This window comes from Diachasmimorpha longicaudata, chromosome 9 (genome assembly GCF_034640455.1).
Source record: "Diachasmimorpha longicaudata isolate KC_UGA_2023 chromosome 9, iyDiaLong2, whole genome shotgun sequence".
In the NCBI taxonomy this organism is placed as follows: Eukaryota; Metazoa; Arthropoda; class Insecta; order Hymenoptera; family Braconidae; genus Diachasmimorpha; species Diachasmimorpha longicaudata.
In genome coordinates this window covers 4,539,299-4,556,743 of record NC_087233.1, presented here as the reverse complement: position 1 = coordinate 4,556,743, position 17,445 = coordinate 4,539,299, and the positions used below count along the sequence as shown (strand labels likewise).

Genomic DNA, 17,445 nt, shown 5'->3' with positions numbered 1-17,445 from the left:
GGTTCTGGAGTTTGCTTTTGTAGATGTTTTCTGTGTCGTAGGTAGATTTTGGATGATTCAAGGGAATTCCAGCGAATTCTGAATTTTTCAAGGGCATTCCAGAATTTTTTTGGAGATGAGAGCATGTGGGGAACTTGTGGAGTTCCAAGGCATTCAGAGAGTTTGAAGGTTTTGTTAAAATTTCGTGAGAACTCAAGAAGTTTTTTTAACTTCTAAGGGAATTCCGAGAATTTCTAGAATTGTTGGAGGAATTCAGGGGAATTTCCAGCCATTTCGAAGGAGTTCATACGAGAATTTGAGGTTTTTTAAATAATTGAGATTTTCTGTGATTTCGAGGTCTAATTTCGTCTCCCAAATTTTTAATAATAAATACATCACAATAACAATGTAAATATAGTAACCGATACAGACTGGTAACAACATAAATCGTGGGACTACGATTACCGTAAAAATGACTAGTTTTTTTAATTTGTGATAACAAAATCACTGAGAATCATCTCAAATCTTCCAAACATTCACGTTATCATCACATCTTCTTTGATAATGAGACGACTGAGAAGAAAATGTTGATTATCATTTTTCCAGAGAATTTAATTTTCTACAAAAAATGTTATGCAACTTTTGCCTCTGGAGTCGCTCCCAACTGAGATAATAAAATCTAAAAAAATCTAATAAAAATATCGCTTCGCCGTTTCAACTAAAAATTGTTGTCATTAAGTATTGGGACTACAAGGGATGATCGGAGTTAATTTTCCCGGCAAAACGTTCGCGGATTAAATTCCCTCCTCGTGAATTTCCCCAAATAAAGATTTCCCGTAACAAAAATTTCCCTGGCATTGATTTCCCGGGTGAAAATATTCTTTTTCTTATTATTTACTGTTCGCTTGTAATCAATGACTCCGGGGGAGGAGGGGAATTTCAAGGGAAATTTTCGCAGGGGAAAAGAACTTCGGGATCGTCTAGAAGGCTCGCGGGTGTCCCTTGTCTTATCCCAAGAAAATATCAATCTAGTGAGATTCATCGAAAATTACCTAGCCCACTAAGAATCCTGATTTTAATCAAAGCATTGTCTATTCCTCTCTCTCTTTGGTTTATTTATCTCTCAAGTCTGGGGCCTAGAGGACTCCTCGGGGTCCAAGAGATCGTCACATGAGGCTGTCGGAGGCAGCAACTGTCTCTCACCCCTTTTCTTACTGCGAGTGAAGACTTTCGTAAGTTGAGCGAACTTACGACGTGAAACTGCAAATAAAAATTATTTATTAATAATTTTTATAATGTTTTATAAATAATATGAAAATAGTTATTGAGATGTTGTGATGATAAATTGAATTTTGAAGTCAACATAAATCTTGAAATTCATTCAAAAAGATGCGAAAAATAATAAAATTATAAAATTATGATTAATGAAATTGTAATGTTATGATGATTGTTAATAATATTATTATATTACTATTAAACTTTGAAAGATTTAAAACATTTCAGATTCTTGCTGAGGCAATTGAACAATAAAATTGAAAAAATATTTGTTTTCAAAATAATTCAATATTTATTAGTTAAAAATAATAAACCATTTAAAAAATCCTTATTGTCCACTCAAAACTTTAAAAAAATCCAATTTTAAAATTTCCAAAATTTTTTAATTCCTCAATAACTTCAATTTAATTTAAATTCCTCAACACTTCCATTTTTAAACCACAAATATCTCAATTTACTCAATCCTGTACCTTTTCCCATGTTTCTCAGTCTCTCCTTGAACAAATCCTCCTCATCATGGCTGTCCTGGAGGTCAGTAGAGGTGCAGCGGCCCCCACGAGGTACCTTCGTATCTGCAAAGTCACCGAAAGAATCTTAAACCCCATAAAATGAGCGAAATTGAGGCGAAAATCCTGGAAGACTTCATTACCACTCTCCAAGGTGCTGAGGAAGTCCTCGTTCCATCGGAGTCCAGCCATGAACTCCTCGTTCTGCAGGAACATGGCTATTCTCTCGTCCTCGAGCATCGAGTTGTCCTGAATCTCAGGATCACCGTCCGACGCCTCTAGCTGCTGGGGAATCCTGAGGAAGGTGTCAGGAAGAGGACCGAGCAGGGGTGGCTGCCACTTGCTGATGCTTTTCTGAACTCTGGCCTCGGTTTTCGAGATCTTCGGGGAATTGGGGTCCTCTGACTGCTCCAGCTCACTCCTGATCTTCTCGTTCTCGTTGTCGGTGCTCATCGCCAGGAGCTGATCGATTGTCGTGTCCACCGCACCCTGATTTGATCGAAGAACAGCCTGAGGATCACAAGATAATTTCTTATTTTTTACTTTCATTAACGACACGATTACTTCCGTATTTTTGGAGTTTAGAGGAAAATGTCATAGGAAATGTTTTCTTGGAAATTTAATTCTCCAGAGAAAATATTCTATGATTTTTTCGCCTAAACCCCCACCTCTTCGAGATAATTCGACAATTATACAATTCAATAATTTCTGCGAGAAAAATTCCATTACGTCGAGAGGGCATGAAGTCCATCATAAAAGTTTGATTATTTCGGGAATCATTGACTTGAGGAGAAAATGTCATAAGACTATTTTTATTGGAAATTGAATTCTCCAGAAAAAATGTTCTACGACTTTTTCTCCCAAACCCCCTCCTCCCTGACCTAATCAACGAACTATAAGAAATCAATAATTTCAATAAAAATTTTATTACCTCGATGACATCGTCATCCATCTGAGGGAACATATTTTTGAAATCAGCCATTGCCTGGTAGAACTCCAGGGTGGTCTGTTGCTGCTGTTCAGCAGCTGATGCCATGATGGACTCGTTCCCACACCCGTCAGCCTCTGAACACCATCACTCAATGATAAACATGTCAGCACACGTCTCCATGCTCAGTGTGACACCCACCACCCAGTGTACCCTGTCTCCAATAGCCCTAATTAAAACACGTGATAATTATCGCTGAAACGATAATTAAACGTAGCAGAGGTTATTGTTGCTCTGCACCCTCCGTTGACAGCCTCAGGACGTCCCATTGCGCACGCGCATAGGTAAAATATCATTTTAACATCGATAAAAAAAATAATTCCCCTAAACATAAAAAAATCTGCAACACTTTCAGCCCTGTTCGACCAAAAATTTCATTTATTAACAATCCATAATTTATTTATGCAATTTATTTAATTTTCAAGTGTTAATTGGCCTGTTGCGCATGCCTGAGTTACGGCGCACGCTCCTGCGCATCTCTCCCTCATCATGCCGAGACGCCATCTTGGCGAGATTAGTTACCAGCGAGAAATCACGTAATTGGGACGTGTCGCGTGAAATTAATGCAATGATGAGTAATTACGGGATAATTAATGACTAATAAGTGGTCTAGAGAGGTCATGAGAGCCTAATGAATGTAAATAAGGTGTGGAACAGAGATGGGAGACCATAATTTGCCTGTTTTCGGACAATGTCCAGTCAGTGTGTTACCTTGTGTGGAAGACCGGGCCGGGTATGACGCCATCTTTTTTTGGTTAGTTACCAGCGAGTGATCATCAACAATGAAAGTGATTGGGATTTGTGGAGGGAAATTGGTGATTGTGGGGGCAATTGTGGACTGATTGACGTGTTATTAGCGGTCAAGAAGGTGTTTGAAGCTCTGAGGACTGGAAATAAAGTGTAAAATGAGGGTTGAAGAGCAATATCGAAGGAGTTAGTGATAATTAGTGATAGTTACATCAAAAAAGTGTGTGTGCGAATGTTTCACGTTGAGTGTTTAAGTGAAGTTTTTGTGATTTTCTGTGATTTGAAGGGGAGCTGAGAGGTCAGATGAGGTTATCCTCGTTGTTGGCCGTTGGCAAGGAGTTCCTGTCGTTCCGGGGGCACCGGCAGCCGGTAAAATGGTGAGTGACATTTATATAATCTCTCATAACCTCACAAAAAGGGTCAACAAACCTCGCACGCGATAAAATGAGTGACTCCAGTGTCATAACCTCAATTCAGAGGAAATTTCTCGCGTGTTTTCCTCTTTCTGCGTTTAATTTACCCCGGAAAATAGAGCTAAACGATCAGGTAGAGATATTTAAGGCAACTGTGGGCGATCCTCGGGTTCTGGAGTATCCGATCAAGCGCGAGTATCAACAAAAATTCGTTCGCAAAATCGTAGAGTCACTGGAAAATAGTGAGAACGAAGAGGTTTACGAATTGTTTTACGAGTCCCTTTGCAATTTGTTGTCCCAAACGACTGATAATGACCACAAAACTCATTATCGACATTTTCCCCTGGGGAATGGGGGGAACATTGACAGGCTGATCATTCAAGAGAGCAGGAGCTTGATCTCGGAAGGAACTACGGGTCTCTGTTCTTGGCAGGTGATTAGAAATCGAATAGGATTTTTTTTCAATCAAATATTGTATTTTATAATTTTCTGATCATAACTGTTGGAATATTTCGGCTGTGAGGGGTTTTAGGAGAAAGTTCCACTGAATATTTCATATTCAAAATTGAGTTCTCTTGAAAAAATGTCGCCTGACATTTTCTCTCAAGTCTGTTTGTTCTCCAGATAATGAGAAAATTTGAGAAAAAAAGTAGTTCAAGTTTACGATTTTCTTTGACAAATTATTCTCGATTCTCTCTAATTATTTATTTCTCTTTACGATGGAAATTCGATTGACAAGAGTTTTTCTGGGTAATAGGCAGCTCTGGCGCTAGGTGAATGGTGCGTCCTCCACAGGGATTTTCTCGAGGGGAAAAAAATTCTGGAACTGGGGTCAGGAGTGGGATTAACAGGTCTGACAATCTTGAGTCTCTGTTCCCCTCGAAAATTCATATTTTCCGACTGTCATCCCAGGGTTTTAACCCTTTTGAGGTCCAATGTCGATTGTCATTCCCGAAAAATCGATCACCCCCATGAGATAATTGATTTACCCTGGGAAAATATCGACGAACAATTGAGTAATAGTCTGGATCTTGATCTGGTAATCGCAGCTGATGTTATTTATGATAAATCATTGTTTCCCTCGTTGATCAACGGTCTCAGGACGTTGATGTCCTCGGGAAACTGTGTCGGGGTCATTGCGATGACTGTCAGGAACCAGGAAACTGTTTCAGAATTTTTTGAACAACTGAGTGAGTGAATTTCTCTCAATTTGAAGCTTTTGCTTTGTGTAAGAAAATATCTCCTGGAAAACTCACTAATTCCTCAATTTAACTGTCTTTTAGATTCTGGGGGATTCGTTTATGAGGAAACCGACACTCCAGAGTTTTCAATATTCATTAGGAGTGATGATACTCCTGTCAGAATAATTAAATTATCGTACCGTAATAAAAGAAGTTGAAAAAATCGTGTGAAAATTCATTTACGAATGCAGTCGATAAAACCGGTTTCTTCAATCATCAATAACTTGCGATTGGCAGAGTGAATTTTAATAAATTTTGCATCATTTTGAAGCTTGAAAACAAATCTTCAAAATGAGATCTCATTTATTAAGATCGTATCGTTCTGTCAGGAAATATTGACGATTGAACCTCATCGAACACTACATTATTTTCCCTCGTTCACCTAATTAGTTAATAATTATTCTGAGAGGGGCAGGGGAGATCATTAAAATCATTTCATTCAATAAGCAATAAATTACTCCATTTGTCAAATGACAAACCACCCATTCTGATTTTTTTTAAACAGTAACTCGGAAAATTATGGGGCAAAGTGGGTCTTTGAGTAATCTTATGGGATTGTTTTTGGTTCTTATTGTGAAATGATTATCGACTTGATAATTATTTTTAAACTTACATTTATTCAACTACAGTGTACATAAACTACGAAAAAAGAAAGTAATTATTCCATAAATACAAAATACAAAGGGTATCATCGAGGAAAAATATTATGTATAAAAAAAAATTGATGTATTAAATATTGATTTGACTCTTAAAACATAAATTTGAGATTCTACATTTCACATGGATGTTTCATGAGAGTGTGCTAACTGATATGATACTAGAACCATTTTTTTTTATTTTGACGTTTAATCTTGACTTCAGTCTCATCCACGTCCTTGTCAGCATCTTTCTTGTGTATTTTTTTCAGATGTTTGTCGAGAATTATTCCCTTGATCTTCAGTTTTTTGGATTTATGAGGTTTCGGTGAAAATTCTTGATCTTTCGTCAAATCTCCTTTACTTTTAGCTGAAAAAAAAAATTATAATAATATTAGGTTTTTTCAACCAGGCAATCATTCAGAGTATTTTATCGTTTTGCACGTGTTGATAATTTCTATCAACTTGAAGTCTTTTAATATTATCAACATTTTCAACCCCTCAAAACATAATTCTCTTTAGGGTTTTATCACACCATTTTCTTTTCAATTTCACAAGTCTCTTTCGTATGATTAAAGATCTTAACTGTCTTTATCAACATCATTATCAACTTTAAGTGTCGCTTTGATACTAGAGTTGAAAAATAAAATAACTCTCTTCGTTATTTTCGTCCTCTCATTCATCAGGGAAATGATCAGGTGAATTAATGGGGATCATGATTGATGAGGTTGAATAATCGTAAAATTACCTGCATAAAGTCCCATATGCATGTTGATGCTCTTGTCCTCCTCCACTTCCCTCCGTCTGTCCATCTCCAGGCACTCAACAATTTCACTTCTCCTCTCAACAATCTCAACAAGCCTTTGAATGAGCTTCTCCTCCCTCTGCTTATCAAAATCAGTCTTAGTGGCCTCTGGTTGACACATTAGACATCTTATCTGATACTCAATGTCGGCATGTTCCTCCTCGAGTCTCTGCTGTCTCTTCAACAGCATCAACTCCGCCTGTCGCCTGAACAATTCATTTTTCTCGTTGACCAATGAGAAGAGCTCGAGAACGAGCTCTTCAACATCCATTGTCATGTTATCAACTCTTGGGGGATCATTGTCATGATCATTCTCACATCTGTCTCTTATCAACTGCTCAAGTCTCACCCCCTGTCTCTCGAGTCCCTGTTGCTGCATTTCTATCTCGTCTAGTTCTAATTTCACATCCTTCATTGACATCACCTTGATCTTACGCCTTTGTGGAACTGGACGGGCCGGTGCTGGGCCCTTTTTACGCTTCCATTTGCCCTGTGTACTCTTGTCAGTGTAGGAGAAAGAGTCGTCTTCGTCAATCGGTGGAGGAGATCTCTGAGACTGTTTTGATTTGTTCGATTGATTCTTGGAAATTTTCTCCTCCTCCCAGGAGGGAGTAGACGACAGGGATAGGGTTGATAAGAGGCTCGTGGGAAGTGGGGGAGGTGGGGCTGGCTTCGATTTTCTCGCCCTCGGTGTTTTTACTGGTGAATTCTGTGGAAAAAAAAATGTAATTTCAGATTATGGAAAATTTATTTTTTCCAGCTTATCAACATGTTGATGATTTTCAACGCATATGTGATTTTTCAACATATTGAAATGCTTCTAAGGTGTTGAATATATCTTGACACATTAGAAGTATTTCAGCACAACGATAATTTATTTAGCCCTTAAGGTTTTTTACTATGTTGATTATTTTTCAACACGTTGATTATCATGAACGGGCCAGTAATTTAAAAAAAAATATAACTCACATGTGAAGACTGTGGTGATTTAATATCGGATATAATCGTTGGGCCTCGTTCATTACAAACTGGTGGTGGTGGTGCTGGCTTTCTCTTTCTGTATGTACCCCCGGGTGTTGTAGTTGTGGAACTGGTACTTGCCAGCGAACTGCTGGAGGCATACAATCCAGTGCGTTCTAAATTTCCAGGAATATCCCTGGAATGAGTGGAATTATTGATTAAAAAAATGCTCATCAACCACGACACATGATTAACTCAGAGATATTGAATGTAAGATCACCTTATTGTTCTTGGTTTTGGAACTGGAATCACCTTGGGCGCTTCATCATCACTCTCCCCCTCTTCCTCATCACTCCAAAAAGGGTTGAGATTGATATGAGGTGCCTGGAGTCTCCTTTTCACCGGCTCCACTGATTCCGTTCTTCGTCTAGCTGCGGGTGTCGGTACTTTCTCCTCATCGTCGTCTTCGCTACTGCCAAAAGGATTCGTCGATACTTTGGGGGTTTTCAACAGCTCGGGGACATCAACCTTGTTGTTATCATCGTCGTCGTCATCGCTGTTGAATGGATTCATGTCCTCGGGATATTCCACGCTCAGATCAATTCCGTCGGCGGTCAACAGTTCAACATCTTTGTTGTTATCAACAGGTTCAGAATTATCAACGTTTTTAATTTGTTCAATGTTATCAACTGATTTTTCAATTTGTTGGGATGAATCCAATAATTCTAACGAATCGGGCTCCACACAGTCATTATCAATTTGTTTATCAATGTCATTATCAACTTGACGTAAATTAGTATTTTTCACGAACACCTCATCAACACCAATTTTCTCAAACATCTTGAGTCTCTTCTGTACAATTGAAAGGCACTGACTGGCTTCATCAACATCATCATTGTCACTATCAACGCCAAGTGTCTCTTTGGTATCCTTGCACACAATTACAACATTATCGTCAACATTTAATTCAACACTTGTTACATCAACATCATTATTATCGGTAAAATTAAGGGGTAAATTGTCTCTCGGGGATTGACGACACTCGTCAAGTGATTCACTGATTGGTGGATCGTGGGGGATTGGGGGTGGAGGATGATCGGGAACTGAGTCAACGGTTGATGATTCGAGTTGATGGGACATAAAATCAAGTCTCATACGCGTTGTTTTTGATGGATTTTCATGATTTTTTTTCGTCTTCTCTTCATCACTCAGTGATCTAGGGGTGGGTAGAGGAGTCGATGGTATTGAAGGAGTTGATAGGGCGGTGGAAGTTGGTGAGGATAGGGGAGTTGATTTATCTTCATCGGGGCATGTCTCGCAGCAGAAGTCACCTTCCTCAGTTTCGTAGAAATTTCCGGGTGTTAGTTGATTGGTACAGCGGGCACATTTGAAACACGTTCGGTGATACGTGCGACGGGTTATGACCAATTTTTCGGCGAGAAATACCGGCAGGGTGCACACCGCGCAGACCTCCCGACGCATAGCCAGACGGGACATTACCTGGGGAAAAACAAGTTGATGAGTTTTTTTATATTTGTAGTTGATAAGGGGACGATCGAAGGGGAATAATCATGTTGATTCCCAAATTTTCAACGTGCGTATGGTTTGTGATTTTTCAACATGTTGATGGACGTCTAGTTGATTGGTTTCATATGACGAGGATCTTGAGGGGGTTAGGGATTTTCAAAGGATAATGAATGTCAACATGTTGATAATTATCAACACGTGCTGATTACATGCAATTATCAACATGTTGATAATTTTAAATGGATAACTGTTGTCATCACGTTGATTGAATTCAGTAGTTGATGATTATCAACATGTTGATGATTTTCAACGCGTTGAAAAAAATCATGTTTCCTATAACTCGTAAAATTATGGAGCAAAATGGATAATTCTTTTTCAGTTAAAGGGAGAATTCTTTGGGATGTTGTCTACTTTAATTTATGAAAACAGATATTTCAGCAGATTACGATAACTTAAGTCTAATTTTTGATAACAACATTTTTTACGGTCATGGACACACTTTCTAAATGCAAGTCGAGGCCAGTGGTACGTGCATTTGCTAAAACCTGTTGGCAAGGAATTCCTCCTCTATTTATTTTTTTTATCCCGCGGTTTTGGATACATTTATTTAACGGAATTGTCGGGCATTACTGCACAAGCTGGTGGTTTTGATAAAGAGCTAAGTGTTTCCTTCAACTTTTCCCCGCGTTCTGTGATAAGTATTTATCGTCAAGACCGTTTTGTTGCGAATGGTAATTTTTATTACTGTTCAAAATTAAAGGGGAAAAAATTGAAGACTAAAATTCACCAATTTTTTTATTGTTATGCAATTATCTCCGTAATTAATAGCGGCAGGGGAAAATGTGATGAGACATTTTTTCCGGAGAATTGAATTTTCTATAAAAAATGTTCAGTCACAATTTACGATAAAATCAATAATTACCGGAATAATTCAAAATTAAGGGGGTAAATGAAAATTTATCTTCACGTAATTTTGTTGTTTTTTCTTCTATCGCACGAAAAAAATATAATAAATTACTTTAGAGTTCAACGACACATCACTAACCGTTTCACGCTGTATGACGCACTATCTCCAACTACTCATCCCCATCATGTACATTATTCCTTTTATTTCTCTCGCCTCGTAACAGCCGCAACGTTCAATTGAGTTTAATTATTAACTGCACATTGCAGACCGTGACATCAGGAGAATGGGGGGAAAAGTAGTGCAACGTTTTTGTAATTTTTTTTTTTTTGTTTCTTTCGTTTGTTTATGATGAATAGAGGATGGAAAAATAAAAGTTTGTTTAACGTGGCCGGCCCTCTGAGGTGCCGCACCAGCACTGTCTTCGATAATTTTTTTTTTTTTTTCTAGTCAATGCAGACACAGCGCGTGCGCATTTTGTGCCACTTCCTTCGACTACTACAAACTTATGCGATTATAAATAGAGACAAACATGTGCTTTATCAACCACGTAACCTAAACAAGATTAAAAAAAAAACAAAAGTTTATTCTCTTGAAATTTTGGAAATTTAAATTGAGAAATTTCAAATTTTTTGCATTTCAAACTTATAATAAAATAAATTCATTTAGCTTATATTCCGCTATTTCAACTATTTATTATTATTATTATTATTATTATTGTTGTTATTATCCATTTTTGCGGATTCAGAATTTTTTTTTTTTAATCTAAAAATTGAAAGATTGAAAATTTGTTCACTTCCTGAACTTTGAACTTTAAAATAAATTGATTGAGTCTACATTTCTCCATCTAAATAATTATTCATTTAATTAATGAATATTTATCATTTCTTTTCAATTATTTAACAATTTTTTTTTCTCATATTTTAAAATTTCTTCATCAATTTTAAATTGAATTCGTTGAACTTTTATTCCCATTTCTCGTGAATTTAGAATTTATTCTTGTCACGTAAATAGTATAAATTATCAATCTTCGTCACGTAGATCTATCGGTGAATGACTTAAAAGAAGACGAGAGAGTTTAGCGTCTCGCATTGAATGCTAAATAAAAACAAATTTCACGGCCACAATAGTCTCCCCCTCTCGCTCCTCCCTTTCTAACCGGTGTATGTTTATTTTTGATTGATGAATATGTGTCAATGGAGAGGTGAAATGTAAACCCGTGTGACCCCTGGCACCGGCTAAAATCAAATAAAAGGCCGGTGTTAAATGCTCAAAACCCACTTTATGAAGAGCACGCGGCGCTCGGAAGTGACCTCATTTCCATGGAAAAATCATTTCCTGTGGAAAAATACACGCGAAAAAATAATTTATTCTCTCTTTACGTCTAATAATTAATCATTCTGATGATTTCGTTTTTTTTTTAAGAAAAAAATAAAAAAAATATTTATTTATTGACCAAAATGATGAACCGGAAGTGATTGAATATCGGAAGTGATCCCAATCGATACATCAGAAAAAAATAATTGGATATCAAAGAAAAACATTCCGTTCTGCCCCATTATTACCGAAGATGAGAAAAAAAACACGAAATTGTCAGAAAAAAAATTGAAAATTGAAAAACTAAAAATTTTTTCTTTCTTCGATTTTTCGGAATTAAAAAAATAAACAGAAGAATTAATAAAAAATCATAAATATTAATGAGATAGTTAATAATTTAAATAGGGCAGTCCACGTTGAACAAATTTATTTCAAAATTTAAAAACGAATGAAATGAAAAAATTGAAAAATTATGAATTCTTCACTTTTTTACTCGTAAACAAATGAGAGATTTAAAAAAATAATTCTAATTAAATGCATAGTTAATAATTATGCATTAAATTGTTAATAGTAAGAGGTTGTTTTTTAGGGCGAGAGATATTTAAATTTTTAATTGCTACTAGTCTCAATCTTTTTCACAATTATCCGATTAAATCGCAGTAATTATGAGTGAATGAGAAATGAAGACAGTAAAAAATGCAGTTTTTTATTTCTCTCACATGATTGAAACAAGACCCACTGGCCTCGTTGTCTCGTCCATTACCACTGTTGTACCATAAAAATTCATTACCTACACATATTTTCAACGATATTTTTTTTTTTTAACGCACTAATCGATGCCAACGGCTATAGTCAGTATTTTATTATGCAATTGCACATTGTCATTACTCGATGAATGCCCACTACAATCGCCAATCGATCATCGAGGGTATGTGATTAATTAATATTTATTGCCGTTGATTTCTCACCGGTGAACAACAAAAGACAATTGTTCAATATTTTTTTACTATTCTTTTTTTATTTTCACATTCAAATGTCGTGAGAATTTATTCCTTATAGGAGGGGGGGGGGTAATGAGTGACAGTTAAGTGGAAAGATCGGAGAAAATTTAAAAAATTTTAAATATTCCACGTGAATTATTACACAACATTTTAATTTATTTTACAGCAACTTTGATTATAAATAAGCAAAATGTTTATGTTTCTCCAATTTTCCAGTCAAATTTCCCACCCCACAGCACCGTCTCACCCCCTCCCACCCCCAATTCCCAAGACCCTGATTAATGTAGTGCAATTAGGCAGAAGCATGCAACTAAAATTAATAAATCAACTGATAAACAAATAATAAAAGCAATAATTAATCAATAAAAACGATGAAAGCTTGTAAAATTACCTTCTAGCAGAATATTTCAGGTTTATATTGCCCCATTAAGTCCAAGCTCTCCTCCTGGAGAAAAAAAAATGAAAAATATTTTTTTTTTCAATTTTTATTTATTTATTTTTTCTGTTATCAGACCCGACGCTTTCATCGTCGTAAATGTTCTTTGTTTATTATTAATGTCTTGGAGAATATATATATATATTTTTTTTACTCTCATCATTGCAAATACTGAATGCAGACGGTAGGCTCTCGTGATCCAACGTTGGCCCGACGTTGTACTAAACTTTGTGGGGATGGGGAAATTCATGCGCCCATTTGAATGCTCTCGAGTTTTACTTTTCTCTTTTTCTTTCTCGGGCCTCTCTTCCTCTCTCTCTCTCTCTCTCTCGGTCTTTTTCCTCTCTTATGGCTGGAATCGTTACTTATGTGTGAGGGAATTCAATGTGAACGAACGGGTCATACACGCGAGTATTATGCGCCTGTCGATGGCACGAGAGATAGAGAATTATTTCTTTTTTTTTTCCGCCTTTTCAATGGTTTTTCGAGAAGGATTACAGACGTTACGCTCTGAATGCTAATGGAGTGATGCAGATTTCGATTTTATCTGGGGTTTGTGGGGCAATGGGTGGGTATGGTAATTTTGGAATTAAAAAAAGGGAAAATTTGGGGATTTTTAAATTTTTTTTTTCAAGTGGCAACAAAAATTTTCGTTTTTTTAGGGTCTGAGGAATTTTTGAAGGGAAGGATTTTTTAAATAGCCTTTTTTAGAAGGTTACTATTGATATTAAGGCAAAAAACTTTTTTGAATTTTTTTTTTGGAGGTAAATATAAGGATTTTTGGGTTTTTTGAAGCTTTTGAGGGATTTTTTGAGGATAGAAATTTTTGAAGAAGGTTTTTTTGAAGGTTGATATTTTTTAGTCCGTGAATGGAGCTTCGGGAGACGCAGAAAGATTTTTTGAAATTTTTGTCAAAGTTAACATTTTTTTTCGACATTTTCAACGCTTTTTTGAGGTTAAAAAAATTATTTCACGTGATTTTGACGTTTTTGAGGTTTGAAAAAATTGTATCACAGAGTTTTGGACCTTATTTATTGTTAAAAAAATAATTTCCCAAGTTTTTGACACTCTCCATTTTTTAATGCCTGAAAATTGCATAAATAATCATAAAAAATGTTGGATAAAGCCCTGAGGTACCTCCGGGTACGTCTTTTTCCCGTAATTACCCCACCCAAAGCAAGAAAAAGTTGAAAATAAAAAGAGAAAAAAAAAAACCTAATACCAAAAGAAAATAGGAATTGGATGCGGAAGTGAATGAAGTAGAGGGCAATGACGTCTGACTATTCTCGAGGAGTTGAACAGAAAATCGTGTTTGCCACGAAGATAAGTCCGTTTGAGTGGCCGGTCGGCATCTTACTTGTACCAGGAACGTACAACTCCCGTTCCACCTTTTACTCCTTTCTGCGTCCTCCTCTTTATGCTCCAGGTAGGAACGAAAATTATCGGTCTCTAGGCAAGCGCCTTCGTACCGCGTATAAAACCCACGGATAACTCCTTCTGAACATTTTTTTCTCCCCTTCTTCCTCTTGAGATCTTTTTTTTTTTTTTTTTTTTTTTTTATATTTCCCCTCTTATTACGGAGCTCGGTCGGGGCCTGAAGAGACGTCAAGTCCACGGAAAATAAGAGAAATAAAGAAAGAAAGTACAAATTGGCGGGTTCAACTCTTTTGGGGGGTGAGGGAGGAAATGGGAGGAGGGCGGGGGATCGTTTTGGGGGTTAGAAATTTGGGGAAAATTGGAGCGCAATTTTTTGGAAATTATTTATCGATTTTTGAGATCATTTGAATATTTTTTCAAATTATTTTTATTTAGGATCATTTACAGGCTCTCGTTGTCAAATAGATTAAAAATTAATTAGTAATTTCATTAATTGAGGAGAAGTGGGGATGGGGGTAGGGGTTGAAGGGGATTCCAATTAGCAGATGAAAAACCGTACGATAAAAAATTTTTTTTTTATGTCAATAGTTTGAAAAAAATTCTAATTCAATTTGTAATGGATTATTTATCGATTTTTAAGATCATTTTGATATTTTTATTTTTAATTTTGACTTTGTGGAAGTAAAATAGATCATTTCTTTGGCAATTTCATGTAATTTTTTTGCTCGATCGAGGGGGGAAAAATTGAGTAATGGGAAAAGAAGAAAAATTAAGAAAATGAAGGAGAAAAATTCTAATTCAATTTTCACTGATTTATTACCGATATTTTAGAACATTTGATCATTTTGGGAGTAATTCAATATTTTTTTCGTTCGATAGGAAATTATACAACTTGTTTTTCAATTGAATATTTATCGATTATTCATCGACGTCTGAATCTACTTTATTTCAATCGTGTTTAATTTTTTTCCGATCTATTGAATGAGATAATTTCCAATTCCATATTGAATTGCGCACGAGAGTGGCTTTTTCGAGAGATTTCTTTTCTAGAGAAAGTGATTCATTTGTGCAACAATGTTTTTTTTTTGCCGGCAAGTGCACGAGCAAAAAAAACCTCAACTGCCGCATTTTTACCGGAAATTATCGAGATTCCAGGGAGTCATGAGCGTGTATTTACCGTGTACACAGCACTGGGTTTTATCAGTACATACAGGAGGGACTTTGCAAATTAAAGAAAAAAAAAATTGAAAAATTTCAACACCAATTGCACAACACGATAAACAACACTTACGAGCACACAATAATCCCTTGCAAAATGATAAATAATTCACTTTGAACAGAAGCACAATGATTACCTGTCCCTAATTCCCTACTCCAATTAATTGCCCCGAAAATTTTACTTAGAGACAGGTAAAAATCGTAAGCTCACAAGCGAGTTGATGACGATGATAAATAATGGGGTCGATTGTCACCCAAATTGATGAATCACACAAAGTACCCACAGATGAAAAAAAAAAAAAAATAATTTTTTTTCCGTGAAAGTGTGCGGAAAAGTCACTTTTACGCACCTGAGCCGTAAAAAGGTATTTTCCGCACGTTATGATTTTTTAAAATTTATATCACCCTTTTTCTACTCGTTCCATATTTCCCCTACGAATCAGAACCTTATTTTCCACTCTCGTTACGAACTATAATATTTTATCACACTATACAGAAAAATTACTTTTCAAACCGAGGACTAAAAACGTCCATTTTCCACATTATGATTTTTTAAAATTTATATCACTCGTCTTCTGTTCGTTCCATATTTCTTCTACGAATCAGAACCTTATTTTCCATCCTCGTTACCAAATACAATATTTTATCACACGATACAGAAAAATAACTTTTTAAACCTAGGACTGAAAACGTCTCTTTTATTCACGTTGTCATTAATAAAAAATCATTGAATGCTTCTGAGAAAAGTGGTTTTTAGCGTATGAACCATTCAAAAGTCCAAAAATCATTTACACACTCGTAATGAAATCCTCGATTATCTCCACACGTCACGAAATAATGCAGCGAAACGAGTCGTATTTTTTTTTTTAATTTGTGGGTACATTTGTCGATCTTTAGAACGAGATAATAACCAACACCCCGCCCCCTCCCCACCCCCCATCCACCACTCAATTATTAATTGATTTTCTTCTATTTTGTCATCTAATTTGATAAAATTTCTAATTAAAATGGATGACGTGAGCGTTACCACGTGGATGCAATGAATTGATGTAAAAAAAACAAATTGATACAGATAACAGGCGGACAGTACAGTAAATACAAAAAGAGATAAAATAATGAGAAATTGAATAATGAGAATGAAAGAGAAGTTGCTGATAAATATAAATGTGAGTCTATCGTATTACCTTTGGCTGTGGGGACTCAGTTACCGGTGTCATTCCTTGGCTCGTGTTCTCAGCCGATCTGAGGGCTAGTCTACTCGGTGATGAACCTGTTGATCATTAAATTAACATCATTAGTTGATAAATTAACCGTAAAAATATAACTCCAAATAATTACATAATGAATTTTATAATTTTATAATTATTATTGATCGTATGGTATCAATGGCTGGAATTGTATTCTTTCATAATTGAATAATTTTTAATTGGAATTAATTGGTAGATGAGAAGTTGAATTTTAATTATTCAAATTATCATTGTTGTAGTATTCAATTAACTGAATAACGTAGTCGTTGACGTTATTTTTATTTGTTTGTAAATTCAGGACGTTGAATAATTTAACGGTACACGAGAGTTATTTTCTTGTGAAATATAAATTCACCCGTATGATGCAATATGAAATGGAGAGGAAGAAGATAAAAAGGAATGAGTGGAGGTACTTCAATACAAAAGGTAAACACGTGAGACCTTTTCCACGAGGATTCAACCTGTGTGATATTGCGAAAGACCGATGATTTTATATGTTAACGTTTGTCATTCACCCGAGAGTGAGTGCAAGTTGAAGTTATCAACAATCTTAATGCAAAAATCGGTTTTCCAAAATTACGAAGGGTGAGATAATCGTGTAGTGGGGTCGAGAGTGACCCCAATGTAAAGATCGGAAAAAATCTCATTGAATTAAAAAAAAAATTATTCATTTTGGTGCGGTAGATCCGGAGAAAATCCCTACTGAATTTTTGATAGATCCATCGATCGATTTCTAGATCCTCTTTACATTTTTTTTCTTGCGAATCTGGTTTGATTGAGGCAAAACGAGTTTTTTTTATTCAGACGTGTGAGGTAATTGCACGTAGAGGAGCGTGAGGTTGATAAAAAATTTAATTCATTGATCGTTA

At 35.9% G+C, this 17,445-nt stretch overlaps 3 protein-coding genes across 8 annotated transcripts in view; 1 reads left to right on the top strand and 2 right to left on the bottom strand.

Annotated features, from left to right (window-relative positions):
• Nucleotides 1-10: 10 nt before the first annotated feature.
• LOC135165865 (CUE domain-containing protein 1) lies at nucleotides 11-2,825 on the bottom strand. 2 transcript variants are annotated; one of them, XM_064127624.1, is made up of 4 exons: nucleotides 2,692-2,825; nucleotides 1,904-2,270; nucleotides 1,725-1,847; nucleotides 11-1,239 (listed from the first exon to the last, which is right to left on the bottom strand). In XM_064127624.1, the coding sequence occupies exons 1-4, from the start codon at nucleotides 2,794-2,796 to the stop codon at nucleotides 1,103-1,105; spliced, it is 732 nt and encodes a 243-aa protein (XP_063983694.1). In that variant the 5' UTR covers nucleotides 2,797-2,825; the 3' UTR covers nucleotides 11-1,102. The 2 variants fall into 2 exon arrangements, with proteins under 2 accessions (XP_063983694.1, XP_063983695.1); XM_064127625.1 differs by having other exon boundaries at nucleotides 1,725-1,826.
• A 76-nt stretch (nucleotides 2,826-2,901) lies between these two features.
• LOC135165859 (protein-lysine N-methyltransferase EEF2KMT-like) lies at nucleotides 2,902-5,628 on the top strand. The gene is made up of 4 exons (XM_064127612.1): nucleotides 2,902-3,032; nucleotides 3,174-4,341; nucleotides 4,666-5,098; nucleotides 5,192-5,628. The coding sequence occupies exons 2-4, from the start codon at nucleotides 3,940-3,942 to the stop codon at nucleotides 5,305-5,307; spliced, it is 951 nt and encodes a 316-aa protein (XP_063983682.1). The 5' UTR covers nucleotides 2,902-3,032; nucleotides 3,174-3,939; the 3' UTR covers nucleotides 5,308-5,628.
• A 118-nt stretch (nucleotides 5,629-5,746) lies between these two features.
• The window catches only part of LOC135165832 (MICAL-like protein 1), a 36,037-nt gene continuing 24,338 nt past the window's right edge, over nucleotides 5,747-17,445 (bottom strand). For 3 of the 5 annotated variants that reach the window (XM_064127550.1, XM_064127549.1, XM_064127551.1), the window contains exons 4-8: nucleotides 16,514-16,599; nucleotides 7,830-9,049; nucleotides 7,559-7,745; nucleotides 6,533-7,298; nucleotides 5,747-6,154 (exon numbers count right to left, since the gene is read on the bottom strand). In XM_064127550.1, the coding sequence (XP_063983620.1) occupies nucleotides 5,967-6,154; nucleotides 6,533-7,298; nucleotides 7,559-7,745; nucleotides 7,830-9,049; nucleotides 16,514-16,599 (2,447 nt within the window). In that variant the 3' untranslated portion in view covers nucleotides 5,747-5,966. Of the gene's footprint in view, nucleotides 6,155-6,532; nucleotides 7,299-7,558; nucleotides 7,746-7,829; nucleotides 9,050-10,121; nucleotides 10,501-12,689; nucleotides 12,744-16,513; nucleotides 16,600-17,445 lie in introns of those variants that run through there. The other 2 variants (XM_064127552.1, XM_064127553.1) reach the window with 2 other exon arrangements.

What these genes read in the sequence shown, in the direction of transcription:
- LOC135165865 (XM_064127624.1), bottom strand. Translation starts at nt 2,796, where the DNA reads ATGGCATCAGCTGCTGAACAGCAGCAACAGACCACCCTGGAGTTCTAC. An exon ending in CCTCAGCACCTTGGAGAGTG is followed by an intron (nt 1,848 to 1,903) that starts GTAATGAAGTCT and finishes ATGGGGTTTAAG; the next exon opens with ATTCTTTCGGTGACTTTGCA. An exon ending in ACTGAGAAACATGGGAAAAG is followed by an intron (nt 1,240 to 1,724) that starts GTACAGGATTGA and finishes TTTTATTTGCAG; the next exon opens with TTTCACGTCGTAAGTTCGCT.
- LOC135165859 (XM_064127612.1), top strand. Translation starts at nt 3,940, where the DNA reads ATGAGTGACTCCAGTGTCATAACCTCAATTCAGAGGAAATTTCTCGCG. An exon ending in CGGGTCTCTGTTCTTGGCAG is followed by an intron (nt 4,342 to 4,665) that starts GTGATTAGAAAT and finishes TCTGGGTAATAG; the next exon opens with GCAGCTCTGGCGCTAGGTGA. An exon ending in AGAATTTTTTGAACAACTGA is followed by an intron (nt 5,099 to 5,191) that starts GTGAGTGAATTT and finishes ACTGTCTTTTAG; the next exon opens with ATTCTGGGGGATTCGTTTAT.